Here is a 17314-nt window from a genome sequence, read left to right as displayed (position 1 = left end):
TAGCATCTCCAGTTAAAAGGATCAAGTGGCAGGTGATGGGAAAGACCTCTGCCAGAGACCCTGGAGAGACACTGCCAGTCTGAGCAGATAATGCCAATGGTCTGATTCAGCGTAAGGCAGCTTCATGTGATAGGATCACACAGGAATTCCACAAGGACTTCTGCATGCCGTTTTTAAGGAACGGTGGGGGGTATCAGTTCCTACAAATGTCCTCCCTTTTTGGTAGCCCAGTCCACTTCTGGAGTCTCCTCTGATGTGTCGCTGTGTTAGGGCCACTTGCCATGCACTGATTTTACATCAGAAAAGCAATCTGGAAGAATCCCTCTCACATCTTCAGCTGCAGACTTCACTTTAATGCTGGGGGGGCACTATGGATGCAGAGTCCAGCCGCAAGCCCGTAAAGCCACACAGAGAGACTGAAATGTGTCTCTCCCATTACCACCAGCAAGACACACAGCCCGGTCTTATGCCCATTTCCCCAGCAGTGAGGGGCCAAAACTGGGCTCAAGGGGATGTGCCCTGGGCACACAGGGATTCCTCCTCAAAAGGGCTGCACCTATTTCAGGCCAAAACACAAGGGGGGGGGGAATGCTCAACCATATTTGGGAAGCTGTTTGTTTTAAGAAAAGGAATGCACAACCATCCCACAGGTACAAAAAGTGCAGGTGAGGATCCTGTGATTTTCGTCTTCAGAAGATTTCTTGTTTTTGCAACAAATAATATTTTGTTTAATATATGTGTGTGTATACATTAGGAGTCCCCAACTTCTTGGAGCCTGCGGGTGCCTTTGGAACTCTAACACAGGGTGGTGGTGCAACCACAAAATGGCGGCCACTGGAGGCGGAGCCAGCCGCACACACAGAGGAAGTTCAGGCGCAAAGAAGAGGAGTCATCATTTAAAAAGCACCCTGGAATAGAAGTGAGAGAGAATAAAACCAACATTGTGGTGGCAGTTGCTGCCAAAGCAACTTTTATTTCAATCTGCACAGCCAATCAGTTCTCCAAGGGAAAATCAGAAGCAGTGCTGGACAAGAGGCCCATCAAGTTTCTGAAAACCCTTGGCAGGCACCATGTTGGGGGGCCCTTAAACACACACACAGACCCTTTGGGTTCAGAAATTCTCATCTGCTCTTCGACCCACCCTACGAAACTCAAAGCTGAATCAGATGTGGTTATTTATTTTAGTTCCCTTTTTACCCCACTTGTCTCGTCTCTGAGGACAGACGGTGACTTCCTTACACCGTTCTCCATTTTATCCTCACAACAACCCTGCAAGGTAGGTTAGGCTGAGCACGTCTGCCCGGCCCACAGTCACCCTGCAGCAAACTTCCAGGGCAGAGTGGGGATCCAAACCTGGGCTCTCCCAAACCCTAGTCCAGCATTCTATCTACTACACACCCCTTCAACGACACCAGCTACTAAGAACGGAACAGGCTGCTCTGCCTCTTGAAATGCCAAGGAAAGAAAAAAGGGGAACTGTACCTTAGAGCACCCATTCATGATAGAAGCAGTCAGTCTACCAGCCACCTCTTTTGCCTTACCTGACACACCACCCCCACCCTGCTTTTGCAGCGCTAGTTTTAGGGAACCCTGATCGATTGTGCCAAGCTTAGGTTGTGCCAACCCCTGGTAGGTTGTGCCAAGTTTAGGTCATGCCAGCCCCTGATAGGTTGTGCCAAGCTTAGTTTTCCAACAGGATGACACCAGGCGGTATGGCTTGTCAAAAGCTTGGAACAAACTCCCAAGCGTTATGATAGAACTCATCTCCAAAAATAAATATGAACCTTCTGCTAAAGCACCACAAAGTGATAAGAAGCAGCGGGCACCCTCCCTTCAAAGGAGCATGCGTGGCTATTGAAACGGTCGCATCCTGCGATGCCCACATGGGTCAGGATCAGAAGGCATTTGTTGAAGCTTCAGCATCATGCGCAAGAACTGCTGGGCTCCTGTGTCAGCCCTTCCTAGGAAGAGGCAGAAGGGTCTGGGCCGAAGCCACAGGTGTCCTCTTGACTGCATGGCTGCCCTCCTCCAAAATGGGCACCCCGTTCTCTGAAGGTGATGATCACACCCTTTAGGAGAAAGAGTTCTGGATCGCGGTGTGCTGTTCTCATGACCGAGCACAAGGAACAGGGAGGAGAAAGGCAGAGAAGGGGGCGAGTGTCCTTCCGGATGTCCCGTGGTGCTCACGGTCGCCTCTGACCAAGGGAGGGGGCCTTGGAGAGCTCGTGATCGAAGAGCTGCATTGCCTGCCTGGCTTGGGGAGCACAACGTTTCTAAATTGTCTGCTCTGGGATCAGCAGTGCTTCCTTTCCTTGTGCGGCCGTCGTGGTTGTGAGCATCCCCCGTCTTGTAGTCCAAAGTGATTTGCTGAACATTTCATCATCATGAACATTGCAAAGAACAAACAACATTATTGAGTTGTAAACTGATCCGCGTCAACTGGTTCCCTCAGCTCCGATGCTGTTACGGTTTATGCTTGAAATGAGCTTCCACTGTCAGGGAGGAGAAAGAAAAAGGAAACCCCACCTTTAGTCCATCTGATCAATCTATCCAAAGCCTTTCGATTGACTAAGAAGCCCATTTTATCTGGTGCAACACTTTTTGGAAGGTATTACGTGTTTTTAAATCGTAAGGGCTACTAAAGACTGCAGGCGCAAGGGAGAAGAGACATTCCCCCTTAACTTGTACGTAAGAGGGAATGCCTCTTCTAGGACACTGCGCATCTAAGAACAAGGAATGCATGCTTTATTTCTTCAAAGTCAAAGTCATATTGAGATGTGACACCTCATTAAGTTAATACAGATATAGCTCAGCACTATTCCAGTCTGTTAAGTAACTACTGCATACAGGGCCAGTTGCAGGTTTTGGGAGGCCCTGGAATGACAATACCGCCCTGCTCCCCCCCCCATCTGCCCAGCCCCCTCATTCCCCTTCTCCATGCCCACACAGGTGCATGCCCCCCACCTGCTCATGCATTCTACTCCCACGTGCAAGCCCTCCCAATGCCCATGCTCAATGGCCTGCGCCATCCACACATCCAACCTCGATTGTCCACCACCAGAAGCTCGATTGCCCATCACCAGAGCCGGAGCGTTCTCGGTAAGAGCCCCTGCTCTGTGGAATGCCCTCCCTGGAAACATCAGGGCCCTGTGGGACCTGCCACAGTTCCGCAGGGCCTGTAAGACCGAACTATTCAAACTCGCTTTTAATGGTTGTGGCTGTTTTTCCACGGCAGCAACCATCTCACGGAACTAACATAACTGAAACCAAAAACATGGGAATAACTAGAACATCAATGTGCATCTTGGACTTTTAATGACTATAAAATGATTTTATTGTATCTTTTGTTTTTAATATTTTACGTTGAGTTTTTTGTTGTTAGCCACCCTGAGCCCCTCAGGGGAGGGCAGGATATAAATCTGATTGCGCCTGCTCCGGCGGGGAGGGCGGGATATAAATACGGAAAATAAATTTATTTATTTATTTATTTATTTATTTATTTATTTTATGATTTATATCCCGCCCTTCCCACAAAGGTGGCTCAGGGCGGCTCACAACAGATAATAAGACATAAAATTAAATTAGCATTTAAATATATGAGCAGTTAAAACAATCAAAACATTTAAAACCTTAAAATAAATAAATAAATAAATAAGCCTTTTCCTAACAGCACTGGCCAGCGTGCCTGCAGCTGGGAGTGTCTGCTTCAGCCATGGCCCACAGGCAGCTGGGAGTGTCTGCTTCAGCCATGGCCCACAGGCAGCTGGGAGCAGGGGTATAGACAGGAGGCAGGGGAGATGCGAAGCCTGGGCCCCGGCAACTGCCCCACCTCAGGGTACACCAATGCCAGCCCTGACTGTAGAGCTCAGCTTTCCACCAACATCTCCCTCCATTTCCCCAAAAGCATGGTGGGGAAGGTTAGTTTTTCTGGAGATGGCAGCACAGTTTCCCAGCATCCTCTGTTACAAGCCTCACCTGCGTATTCCTGTGGCAACATGGGCCTGCTGATCACTTTCTGAAAAGCAGCGACCCACTCCAGCTGATCACTTTCCGTCTCGCAGGCAAAAAGGAACTTCCTGTCTGGGGTCACGATGGTTATCCCATGCTGCCAGTGGTTTCCCTGGGTGGACGGTGGGAGCCCTTCCAAGACCGTGTAGCTGTTCTCTTTGCTGCCGATGAAGACCTCCCCACGGGCAAAGGCATCCTAGAAGATGACAAAGAAAACCACCCTCTGAGCATTTCCAAGGCACGGCACATTTCCAGAGCGATGTGGAAATGGAAGGGGCCCTGACTCAGGGGCAGAGCAGCTGCCTTGAATCTGCATTCTCAAGGAGGCCTCAAAAGTTCGATCCCCAACATCTCCAGCTATAAAGATCAGGCAGTGGGTGATATGAAGGACCTCTGCCTTGAGGCCACGGAGAAAGGCCACCAGTCTGAGTAGACAATACTAACCTTTGATGGACCCACGGTCTGATTCTGTAGGAAACAGCTTCACGGAAGGGTTTGCTCAAACAATCATGAAAATCCACTCTAAGAAAGTGGATTGCGCCTGATTCAGACTTGGCTTTCAGTGGTAGGGCTACATAGAATCATAGAGTTGGATTCATCCAGGGTCATCTAGTCCAACCCCCTGCACAATGCAGGAAACTCACAAACACCTCCCCCTAAATTCACAGGATCTTCATTGCTGCCAGATGGCCATCCAGCCTCTGTTTAAAAACATCCAAGGAAGGAGAGCCCACCACATCCCGAGGAAGCCTGTTCCACTGAGGAACAGGGTGAGATGGAATGTACTATCAAGTCACAGTTGGTTTATGGTGACCTTGTAGGCCAGACTTGTCAAATGTACATCCTGGGGGCTGGAACCAGCCTGTCCAAGACTCTTATCTGGCCCATGAACAACCAGGGGGAAACCAGTCCAAATGTGGACCAGAAGGGTCTATATCAGGGGTGGGGAACAGTGGCTCTCCAGATGTGTTTTTTTTTGCCTACAACTCCCATCAGCCCCAGCCATTGGCCATGCTGGCTGAAGCTGATGGGAGTTATAGGCAAAAAACATCTGGAGAGTCACTGTTCCCCACCCCTGGTCTATATTAAGGTCTCATACCCCCTGCTGAGGTCCCTCCCTTGCCCAAATGCAGGCCCTCCTCAGGGTCTTCCCCTAGATCTCCAGGGATTGGCCAACCCAGAGTTGGCAACCATAAGGAGTGAGGAGGGCTGGTTTGGCCCCAAGCTCTGCTGAGGAGGGGGATGGGTCACAGTCAGAGGTAAAATATCTCCAGAACCTGGCATGACATTTTATGGCACACACGGTCTGGCCTGACAAAGTGTCATTTATGTCAGATCCAGCCCTCGTAACAAATCAGTTCGACACCTCTGGGGTTTTCCAAGGTGAGAGACGAATGGGTGATTTGCCCTTGCCTGCCCCTGTGTAGCAACCTTGGACTTCCTTGGTGGTCTCTCATCAAAGTACCAACCAGGGCGGACCCTGCTTGGCTTCCATCAAAATGCTAACCAGGTTAGCTTCTAAAATGAGATTGGGCCAGCCAGGTCAAGGCAAACCATGCGCCATCAAGTCACAACCAACTTATGTGAACATCGTGGAGATCCCCCTCGTGGAGTTTTGAAGGCAAGAGATGAACAGAGGTGGTTTGCCATTGCCTTCCTCTGCACCGCAGCGCCAGTCTTCTTTGGTGGTCTCCCCTTCAAGCTTAGCTTCTGGGCTCCCTGCTTAGCTTCTGGGCTCTGACGAGATCAGGCTAGTCTGGACTGCTACTGAGGGAAATAATTCCCAAGAGTGTGATAAAACCAGCATGACCCCATGGCCTTCATCTTGACCTTCAGGCGCAGTTGTGATGCAGCAATGGTTAAGCCATGTTTTCAGAGGGATTGAGAACAAGCCGTAGTTTAGGACTGTGACAGAACAACCAACTCCAGCTTGCTACGAAAGATGGAAAGGTTTACATTTTCAAGCCGTCCACAAACCAGGACAGAAGAAGGCAAAATCCCACCACTCGGGCTTTCTTGCCTCCTGACAAACCACAAAAGCCTCAATGCCCTTTTGGGTGTTTTGCTCAGAGTCATACGTGCAAATGCCCAGCTTTGGTTCAGAGAGTCCTTCTGTGACTCAACTGCCAGAGAAAGAACAGCCTTTCTCGACACCCTTTCCCTGAGTCCCACTAACTAGATGTGCCAGGGATGAGCTCAGGATGGTCTGTTCTGACAGGCAGCTGCTCTCCAGGGTCTCCCGCCACCTCCATCTTGACCTATGGCTACTCCTGAATGGCCATCATTCGAGATCTAAGGGCAGGCCTGTAGCCACAGGGGGGCCTGTGGGGGCACTGTCCCCCGACTTCCAGTCAGGGCCCCCTCACCTCCAGGGAGCCCTCCATGGGGGCAGCCTAGGGGTTTTTTTTGGGGGGTGGGGGGGTTGCCATGGCTGAGCCACCAAAGCATCATCAGTGGCAGCTGGAGCCAGGAGAGCTGAGCAGTGAAAAGTGAATTGCAGCCGCAAAAGCAGCAGGTGGAGAGGACGGAGGCAGAAGAGTGGGAAGCAGAGGAAGCCCTGCGGAATGGGCCTGGGAGGGGGGAATGGATGGAGCTGCTGGCTGCAAAGCGCTGGTGTGGGGGGAGATGGAAAAACCCCTGCGTGCACACAAAGTGTAGTCCCTTCTTGACTCCAAAGTTTTAGGGTTGGTTGCCTTGACTTGGCCACTTTCAGAGCCTCCAGCTTTTGCCCCTAGGGAGCCAGTTTGGTGTAGTGGTTAAGTGTGCGGACTCTTATCTGGGAGAACCGGGTTTGATTCCCCACTCCTCCACTTGCAGCTGCTGGAATGGCCTTGGGTCAGCCATAGCTCTGGCAGAGGTTGTCCTTGGAAGGGCAGCTGCTGTGAGAGCCCTCTCCAGCCCCTCCCACCTCACAGGGTGTCTGTTGTGGGGGAGGAAGGGAAAGGAGATTGTAGGCCGCTCTGAGACTCTGTCGTTGAAAGGGCAGCTGCTGTGAGAGCCCTCTCCAGCCCCACCCACCTCACAGGGTGTCAGTTGTGGGGGAGGGAGGGAAAGGAGATTGTGAGCTGCTCTGAGACTCTTCGGAGTGGAGGGCGGGATATTAATTCAATATCTTCTACCACAGAAAGCCTCTGAGAAGCGGCAAGCCCCACGGTGAATGGGAAAGGGTGCCCCCTGACTTTTTAAAAAGCCCCCCCGGGCTTTTAAAATCCTAGCTACGGTCCTGTCTAAGGGCCATCATCATCCATCGGAAAGTACAATTGCTATTATGCTCCTGTCAGACTCTGGAAAACGACTGTATTAAAATGCTTAGCTTAACTGGATGTAATGAAATGCTGAGCTTAACTGACTCCATTTTCTAGCCTGTATTACTAACCATGAGAAACAGCCTTGCATATCAAAGTAGAAACGTAGTATTTACTAACACTGGTGTGAATTCCTGTCCCCGGAACTAACAAAGGCAATTCCCCTTTGAAAATAAAATGCCTAGCCGTGCCTGTGAGATCAAGAACCGCAAAGAGATAAGCAGGAGGAGCTGTGTGAGAAGTAACACTTCATGCTATGAATGCTTGGGAACATAGTTTTGTTTAGAATACCTTTGATGTAGTATTGGTTAAAATGACTCCTCACCAGGGAGAATGCATCAGCTCCAATATCGCTATGCTCAGAAACTATGAACTATCAAATAAAGCCTTAAACTTTGTATCCAATGAAGTCTGGTTGATTTGAGGTTCCATCGTCTGACAGCTCCCCCTTTCCTCGTGTGGAATCCAAATTTAAAACCAAACCTGCCAGAAGCAGATTAAAATGGCCCCTTCTAAAATAACTGGGAAAGAACATTCTCACAATAGCAGCCTGGCTCAGCAAAGGGGGTGTGTGTGTGTGTGCGTGTGTGCATGTGCGCATGACAGAGCTGAACCCTCTCCCGAAAATACACCCGAGAAAGGAAGCATTCCGAAAATCTCTCTGCCAGTCTGCGACTTGAAATTCATCTCCGTTGCTCTGCCTTCACTCGCCCTGTAGCAGATTCTTTTAATATCGATCGCTGAAATGTTCGGAAAGAGCTGAATTCTCGGAAGCGCCAAAATCAGGCTCAAACAATACATCACCCTGAGAATCCCTCATTGCATGCCTCGGCATAGACTTCAGCTACTGAGAACAGTCGTCAAGTGAGTGGATCAGGGGATGTCGGTGGTACCGAAGGCACCTAGTTTGGATGGCCCTGACCGGAGCTGTGCTAGACTGGATTTGGGCCTAGGGCTTCCAGCCTCCAGGTGGGACCTGGCCATCTCCAATCTAACCAGATGTTAAAGATCAGTTCCCCTGGAGAAAATGGCTGCTTTGTAGAGTGGATTCTATGGCATTGTACCTTGTTGAGGCCTCTCCCTGTCAGCTGTGTTCATATTGATCTTAGAACAATTGATACTAACCAGTCTTGCCTGTATTGTTTTGCTAACTACTAACCCTATTGACCTGTAGTAATATTTCAGGGTGCTAGAGGGAGAAAACCTAGGGGGGGGGGAGCGTGGCGCTGAGGGTTGTAAAAGGTGTTTGAAGTGCAGGAGTTATGCAGCTCGCCAGCCGCTGCAGGGCCAGTCACCGAAGGAGAGATAGTGATGGCTAGCTCAATAGATAACAGCGTGTGAATGTCTCACCCTTCAGAAGTAGAAAGTAACTGTATTGTGAGAATGATTTAAATCCCCAGGCTTTGATCCTCTCCCATAAATGCCAGTGCCCTACATTGCATGTTATCACTTTCAAAGACTTTTTGTAGCAGTAACATAGATGTAATCAATAAAGAATACTTATTTTCAAATGAAAAGAGACTCTTCATTGTTGGAACGTCCATGAACCCTACACTGACATTCCCCTCTCCAAACGCTGCCTTCCCCAGGCTCTACCCCACAAATCTCCAGGTATTTCCCAGCCCAGAGCTGCCAACCATCTCTTTCTAGAAGGCAAGTTTCAGAAGGTAGGGCCGGGAGACTTTGGCTCAACCCCTTGGCCACAGAGTCCCCACAAGCGTCTGGTCCCTGAACCCAACCAATGTAAAACCAAACAGAGGCCTCACCAAAGGATCTTTGAAGTACATTAATCTTCGGTCATCCATGGTAAACCAGCGCTTCTTGAAACCTTCCGTTTGCTAAAGGGTGGAAAGAGGGATTAACTGATCTGGAAACTCGTTTACAGAGCTAAATAATTCTGCATTCAAATTCTGCATTCTGAATCCTTGCAGGACCCTACTCAGTCACATGAACATTTATTAAAAGTAACTCATGAGACTAAGATAGCCTAATTTTTATTCATTTATTCAGTACTTTTAAATACCACTTTCATTTTTTAAAAAAAAAGTACTCAAAGTGGTTTACACAATTTAAAAAAGGCAGGAATTAGCAATAAAATCTACTAACTATCTATAAAACCAACAGAGTAAAAGCCAACAATAATAATAAGAAGAAGATATTGGATTTATATCCCGCCCTCCACTCTGAAGAGTCTTAGAGTGGCTCACAATCTCCTTTACCTTCCTCCCCACAACAGACACCCTGTGAGGTGGGTGGGGCTGAGAGGGCTCTCACGGCAGCTGCCCTTTCAAGGACAGAGTCTCAGAGCAGCTCACAATCTCCTTTACCTTCCTCCCCACAACAGACACCCTGTGAGGTGGGTGGGGCTGAGAGGACTCTCACAGCAGCTGCCCTTTCAAGGACAACCTCTGCCAGAGCTATGACTGACCCAAGGCCATGCTAGCAGGTGCAAGTGGAGGAGTGGGGAATCAAACCCAGTTCTCCCAGATAAGAGTCCGCACACTTAACCACTACACCAAACTGGCTCTCCAATATGGAATCAAGTTTCGTTTTGGGTGAGTAGCCATGCTGGTCTGCAGTAGAACAACAAGATTCTCATCTAGGGTCACCTTAGAGATCAATGATTTTTCCTAGATATAAGCTTTTAAGAGTCAAAGTTCCCTTGTGTCGAATCTCCAGGGCTGGCGCTGCCACTAGGAAAACTAGGTGGCTGCCTAGGGCTCTGGCCTTCTGGGGGCATCAAACTGGGCACCCCCACGTGACTCGGTGAGGTTATCAGTCCAGGGGCAAGGGCACCAGAAGTTAGTTTAGGGCCAGTCCTGCAAATCTCCATCTTCGTATCCGACAAAAGGAGCTTCAATCTAAAACCCTGGAAATCTAGTTGATCTTCAAAGTGCTACTGGGCCTCAAACTTGCAAATCAAATTGAGTTCCATGTTTTGTCTTTTGTAATCCTTTTAGCTTTTCTCCACATTGCGAGCCACTTACTCACACATACAAACACAAAGATTACGTACGTATATAGATATTTTAACAGAATGTAATACCGCACACAGTTCTCCCCAAATCTTGCCTTTCATATTTTAAAAAACCCACAGGTTTGTTTGTTTACTTATTTTGTACCCTGCCCAAGTGGGGGCCCAAAGCAGCTGACATCTTTCTCCTCTCCTCCATGTTATCCTCACAACAACCCTGTGAGGTAGGCTGGGCTGAGAGCGTGTGTGACTGGCCCAAGGTCACCCCACGAGCTTCTCTGGCACGAGTGGAGATTCAGACTTGGATCTCCCAGTCCAACACTCTTAACCCCAACACCACACTGGCTTCTAGTCCTTGCGGATCCGAGAACATGCCTGGAAGTATGCGTGCAATTCCTTTTGGCATTACAGCAGTCTCAAGAAGAACCTCAGAACCTCAGTTGCTAGGATTAGTCTGGGATGGCCTGCATAGTTTGCTTTCTCTCCCCCCACCTCCACCCCTGGGCCTATTCGCTCCTGGGTAAATAATGCAAAATGGCAAACCCCGCAGAGTAAGATGCCAACTGGCTCCATCTGCGCAATGCAGTTTCTCTCACTGCAGAATCTGCACAGCCTAAAAGCAGAATGCAGATGACAACTTCCAAATGCAATACAGCCCTAAGCAGACTCACAGCCTCCTAAGTGCACTGAGGGAATGCTTCTTCAATTTGCGGATGATACTAAATTGGGAGGGGTACTAAATACAGTAGAAGACAGAGACAGGCTACAGGGTGATCTTGACAGGCTGGAAATCTGGGCGAAAACAAATAAAATGAATTTTAACTGGGATAAATATAAAGTTCTGCATTTAGGTAGGAAAAAAAATCAAATGCATAATTATAGGATGGGGGAGATTTGTCTTGGCAATAGTTTGTGCAAAAAAGGATCTAAGGGTCTCAGTGGACTGTACACTGAAAATGAGACAGCAGTGTGATGCAGCGGCTAAAAGGGCAAACTCAATTTTGGGCTGCGTTAGCAGAAGTATAGTGACCAGATCACGTGAAGTGACAGTATCACTTTACTCTGCTCTGGTTAGACTTCACCTAGAGTACAGTGTTTAGTTTTGGGCACCACATTTTAAGAGGGATATAGACAAGCTGGAACATGTCCAGAGGATGGTGCGGGGTCTATAGACCAAACACTATGAGGAAAGGTTGAAGGAGCTGTGTACATTTATACTGGAGAGGAGACAACTGAGAGGTGATATGATCACCATCTTCAAGTACTTGAAGGGCTGTCCTATAGAGTAGGGTGCAGAGTTGTTTTCTGTTGCCCAAAAAGGGCAGAACCAATGGGTTGAAATTAAATCAGAAGGGTTTTCATTTAAACATTAGGAAGAACTTCTTGACAGAGCAGTTCCTCAGTGGAACAGGAGTCCTTGGGAGGTGGTGGGCTTTCTTTGGAGGCTTTTAAATAGAGGCTAGTTGGCCACCTGCCAGCAGTGCTGATTCTGTGAATTAGGCAGATCAAGAGAAGGAGGGCAGGAAGGGCTGTATCAGTACTTAGTTCTCGTGGCCCTTTCTTAAATGCCCAGGGAACTGCTGTTCATCACTTTGGTCAGACAGCAATTTTTTCCAGGCCAGTTTTGCCAGAGATCCTGGAGAGTTGTTGTTGCCATCTTCTGGGCCTGAAGCAGGGGTCATGGGGGGGGGAGTGTAGGGAGGAGGTATTTGTGAATTTCCTGCATTGTGCAGGAGATTGAACTAGATGATCCTAGAGTTCCCTTCCAGCGCGATGATTCTAAGTCAATGCACTGTTGATTTCTTATGATGCCACCTCAGAGTGTGTGCCTGTTCTGCTGCTCCCACTAGAGACACAAGCCAGGTGTCTCACTGGGACCATTTCCTCGGTAGTGAAATTCCCTGCATTGATGTGTTTAAAACTTGGCATGATGTGAAATTTGCCACGGCAGGTTTTTCCTCACCAGCTGCAAATCCAAAGTTTTTTTCCTTCTTACCCCATGTTTTCGGAATCCCCAGTTTTAATGCGTTCTGAAAACACGGGGCAAGGAAAAAACTTCAGATTTGCGCCCGGCGAGGAAAAATCTACTGCCGAAAATTTCACATAACGCAGAATTTTTAAAAACATTAATGCAGGGAATTTCACCACTGCGGAAATGGTTTACATGACCACTGAAGCCAGCCTGTCAGCCTAACCTACAGCACTTGGCTGTTGTGAAGACAGAATAATGGGAGAAGAGAGAATCATGAAATTTGCAGAGTGACTTTGGATCAGTCATGCCCTCTCCACCAGATTTGTTTCACGGGGTTGTTGTAAGGGCACAAGAGACCTACAAAGACCACCTAAGGCCATCTGGAAGTCTTTGGAGAAAGGATAAAAATTAGAGAGAGGGAAGGAAGGAAGGATTAGAGCATGTAGGACAGTCCAAACCATGTTTTATTTTCCACCCTGAAGTCTCCAAGCAGCACAACAGGAACAACATCCTTGCTTTTGACACGAACGAAAAGTGCAACGTGTCTCACCTTGGGTCCAGTTTTTTCCATGTAACCCTCCTTCAGGTAATTCCTAGAAAGTTTTGGCACCAGCTACAGTTGAGAAAACACAGAAGGGAGACAGAGGGAAACAACACACAGTGCAGTGTTAGAGCAGATAAAAGGGGGGTGGGGGACCAGGTTTCAACAGCTCAGTCTTTATCTCCTTTGGGAGGGGTCCCCAGTGTGGTGCCTGTGGGCACTATGGACCCACCAACACTTTTTATGGAGCCCACCAAGTGTTTTTAGAAAGTGAGATGGGGCTAGATAGAGGCTTGATTTGATTGGGTGTGCAGATTTGACTGGAGATTTGATTGGGTGTGCAGATTTTTTAAAATGTTGCTTTGGCAGCAGCTGCCACCAAAGCACGAAGAACTGAACTGTGTTTCTTTGCCTAAGCTGTGGCAAACATTTCGCTGCTGGCTCTACCTCCTGTGGCAGCCATTTTGTGGCAGGTATTTTGCTGCTGCACCCACCACGCCATGTCAGAATTCCAAGTGTGTCCACAGGCTCAAAAGGTTTGGAGACCCCTGACCTATGATAGATCACATCTTTTCATAGATGAACTGCAGCCAAAGTTTGTGGGAAGATGCAGACCTTCAGATGGGCTCTAGGCCAAACTAGAAGAAAAGACTGGATTTATACCCTGCCCTTCAATCAGAGTCTCAGAGCAGCTTCCAATCTCCTTCCCCTTCCCTCTCCACAACAGACACCCTGTGAGGTACGTGGACCTGAGAGAGCTCTATTGAGAACTGCCCTTGAGAGAAGAAGAAGAAGAATTGCAGATTTATACCCCGCCCTTCTCTCTGAATCAGAGACTCAGAGCGGCTTACAATCTCCTATATCTTCTCCCCCCACAACAGACACTGTGAGGTGGGTGGGGCTGGAGAGGGCTCTCACAGCAGCTGCTCTTTCAAGGACAACCTCTGCCAGAGCTATGGCTGACCCAAGGCCATTTCAGCAGCTGCATGTAGAGGAGGTGTGGGGAATCAAACCTGGTTCTCCCAGATTAGAGTCGGCTCACTTAACCACTACACCAAACCGGCTCTCTATGTACTACATGGTTTTCTACATTTGGATTCTCCACTCCATTCACCCTTTCTATTGGTCTTTTTTGGACCTAGAAAAAACCCAGCCATGGTGGCAGACAGAGAGGAGAAGATATAGATCAGGGCCACAGTGCTAAGGAAGAGTTAACAAACAAACTTCCCCAGTACCATGGCACCAATCCCTATCTCTAGAGTTTTGCCCCTGAAGATGTGAGTTTAGAGCGGAACCAAGTATATTTTTTGCAAATTGTGCCCAATTTTCATCTCCCCCCACCGCAAAGCCTTTTCAAAATTTCCCTCTGGGGTTCACTGAGGTCAGCAGGGAAGAACAAGCTGACTATCCCTGGGCCAAAGGAGGCGAAACTACAGAGCACCCGCGCACGGGCCTTCTCTGTTACAGCTCCGTGCCTCTGGAACCAGCTCCCGGAAGAGGTGCGGGCTCTGCGGAATCTGGACCAGTTCCGCAGGGCCTGTAAGACCATCCTTTTTAGGCAGGCCTTCGTAGACTGCTGACAAAGGATGGCTGCTCAGTCCACCAGATGATTCTATCTAGTGACCTCTGCCACTATGTAAATGGACAGAATAGCGCCCGGAACATCACCGCTGCTGTTAAATTATGGAATGGTTTAGATAACTGGAATGGTTTTAGATATTGTTGTTTTAAATTATTGTACAATTTAAACGTTGCTTTTAAACTTACTGTATATATTGTATAATTTTATTTGAACCTGTTGTTAGCCGCCCTGAGCCGGCCTAGGCGGGGAGGGCGGGATATAAATAAAATTTATTATTATTATTATTATATTATTATTATCATCATCATCATCATCATCATTATTATTATTATTATTATTATTCATGCCACACCCCTCACCTGTGGCCGGGGGGACCTGAGCTGTGGAATCACAAGGCATTTGCCTGCCCTTCGATTCTCTCCCTCGACCCGGAAGACAGAACTGGGTCAATGCACAGCATCACAGCATTTCCAGCGCTGAACCTTCTTTGCCGTCTATTTCCAGTAGAGTGTTATCCTAAGGAAGGCGCTGCCGCTAAAAATCTGCACAGATTCCAACTGTTTTTAGGATTCCTTTTGGGCCGGATCCAGATTAAAATCTCCCAACAGCAGGATGGAACATTCCAGCCGCAGCTCCACAATCTCCACTGAATGCTGCTCCCCAGGGGATGGGACCCTGAGGAATGACGTGGCAGAGATGCAGTGGAAAGGGGGAAATTGGTGGAAATGGCCTATTGAGTGGAAATTGCCTATCTGACCCCTTGTCCTGAGAGTGTAGACCCAGGCAGCTTCCAGTCTTTTCCCCAGAGGTCCTTCAATGGGCCCAGAGTTTGCTTAAGCGACACAACAGCTTTTTCAATAAAACTGTGGCCTTGTGACACCCCAACTGTGTGATCCTTTTGCAGCTCAGGGTGGCGGGCAATTGACAAGAGGAGAGGGTGGTGCCGAATTCATTCTCCATCCATGGCACAACCTCTGCTATAAACTGGGATGCTCCCTGTGCTACAAAGCTACACCCACCCAGTGGAAAGATCTTTTGGCAAGCAGCTAAGCCTGTGTCTCAGTTTTGGCCCTTCGTCCTTGATGTGCACAGATGAGTTTGGTTTGCTTATTGAGGAAGGGCAAGGGGCTCAGTGCATACCACAACACAAAACTCTTGTCGCCCTTACACCTCTCATGGCTAGGGCTGCCAAACTCTGCCGGGGGGGGGGTAGGGTGGGATGGAGATCTCCCGGAATTATAACTGATCTCCAGTTCTTCCCTCAGAGAAAATTGCTGCTGTGGAGGGTGGAATTCAGGGCATTATACCCTATTGCAGGGGTAGCCAACGGTAGCTCTCCAGATGTTTTTTGCCTACAACTCCCATCAGCCCCAGCCATTGGCCATGCTGGCTGGGGCTGATGGGAGTTGTCAGCAAAAAAACATCTGGAGAGCTACCGTTGGCCACCCCTGCCCTACTGAGATCCCTCCCATCCCAAAACCCACCTTCTCTAAGCTCCACCCCCAAATATCCAGGAATTCCCCACTCTGGAGTTGGCGACCCTGACCATGGTGGAACCCGATCTTGAAAGGAGGCTGCAGAGCTGAGCCTTCCTCAGATTAAAGCCCTGACTGATTCCACGGGAAACGTCAAAAGAAGGAAAAACAAATATCAAGGTTTGAAAGGAGGGGAAATCCCCCCCACAAGCTGACAAAACAGTCTCTTTCCTGATTTTCCCCTTTAAACAGGACATCAGAAGCCATGGGGATTCCTGCCCCCATGAAATTCTTCTTACAGAGAGTAAAAAGTATACTCCTTAGACAGACAATTGCATCTAAACATTTCAGTTCAAGTCCAGCAGCACCTTAGAGTTTCAGTGTAAACGCTTTCGAGAGTCAAAGCTCCCTTTGTCAGACATGAATCATAGAATCATGAAATCCTAGAGTTGGAAGGGACCTCCAGAGTCATCTAGTGCAACCCCCTGCACAATGCAGGAAACTCACAAACCCCTCCCCCTAAATTCACAGGATCTTTATCGCTGTCAGATGGCCATCTAGCCTCTGTTGAAAAACCTCCAAGGATGGAGAGCCCACCACCTCCCGAGGAAGCCTGTTCCATTGAGGAACCGCTCTAAACTCACAAACAACTCCCCCTAAATTATAGAATCATAGATTTTCCTGATTGGAAATGAGATGTTACCGTTGAAGCTATAAAGTTATATCTAAAGACGGCCAATGTAACCATGTCTTCTAACTATTGTTTAAAATTTCCTGAAATTTGAGAGGTTAAGTCCTGGGATGAATTGTATCTTGTTTCCATAACCCCATCCATATCCCCTATTATTATTGACTCTCCATTCATCCTTACTGAGACGGCTTTCTTTAAGCACAATAAGAGAAAGGCAGCTTTGCCTAAAGGTAAAGGTGCCGGCACCGAGTCATCACCAACCCATGGGTGACATCACATCATGACGTTTTCTTGGCGGACTTTTTATGGGATGGTTTGCCATTGCCTTCCCCAGTCCTCTACACTTTCCCCCCAGCAAGCTGGGGACTCATTTGACTGACCTCGGAAGGATGGAAGGCTGAGTCAACTTTGAGCCGGCTACCTGAACCCAGCTTCCGCCGGGATCGAACTCAGGTCATGAGCAGAGCTTGGACTGTGGTACTACAGCTTACTGCTCTGCACCGCAGGGCTCCTAGCTTTGCCCTAGAGGGCCCAATTTGACAGAAGTGCTCCAGGGTGGCTCCAGTCCTTTTCAAGAGAGCTAGCATAAGATTACTAGAGAGAACCAGCACAGTGCAGAGTTAAGAGTGCTGGCCTAGAGGTTCGAATCCCTGCTCTGGCCCAGAAGCTTGCTGGATGACACCCTCTCAATTTAATCTACTGCACAGCGTTGTTGCGAAGATAATATGAAAAAGAATAGAAAGTAGTAAAGGTGTCCTGGGTCCCC

At 48.5% G+C, this 17314-nt stretch overlaps 1 protein-coding gene and 1 long non-coding RNA gene across 2 annotated transcripts in view; one reads left to right on the top strand and one right to left on the bottom strand.

The window, feature by feature from the left end:
• Positions 1-956: 956 nt before the first annotated feature.
• ADAP1 (ArfGAP with dual PH domains 1) overlaps positions 957-17314 on the bottom strand; it is a 97223-nt gene continuing 80865 nt past the window's right edge. Inside the window, exons 8-11 of the mRNA XM_060260530.1 lie at positions 12810-12872; positions 9080-9151; positions 3976-4204; positions 957-2492 (exon numbers count right to left, since the gene is read on the bottom strand). Coding sequence (XP_060116513.1) covers positions 2464-2492; positions 3976-4204; positions 9080-9151; positions 12810-12872 — 393 coding nt within the window. The 3' untranslated portion in view covers positions 957-2463. The remainder of the gene's footprint in view (positions 2493-3975; positions 4205-9079; positions 9152-12809; positions 12873-17314) is intronic.
• Positions 1246-17314, top strand: part of LOC132588186 (uncharacterized) — a 268607-nt gene continuing 252538 nt past the window's right edge. Inside the window, exon 1 of the long non-coding RNA XR_009556497.1 lies at positions 1246-1310. This is a non-coding gene — a long non-coding RNA (uncharacterized LOC132588186). The remainder of the gene's footprint in view (positions 1311-17314) is intronic.

Source organism: Heteronotia binoei, chromosome 20 (assembly GCF_032191835.1).
Source record: "Heteronotia binoei isolate CCM8104 ecotype False Entrance Well chromosome 20, APGP_CSIRO_Hbin_v1, whole genome shotgun sequence".
In the NCBI taxonomy this organism is placed as follows: domain Eukaryota; kingdom Metazoa; phylum Chordata; class Lepidosauria; order Squamata; family Gekkonidae; genus Heteronotia; species Heteronotia binoei.
Note: the sequence above shows the minus strand (reverse complement) of the source record. Positions and strands in the feature narration are given on the sequence as shown.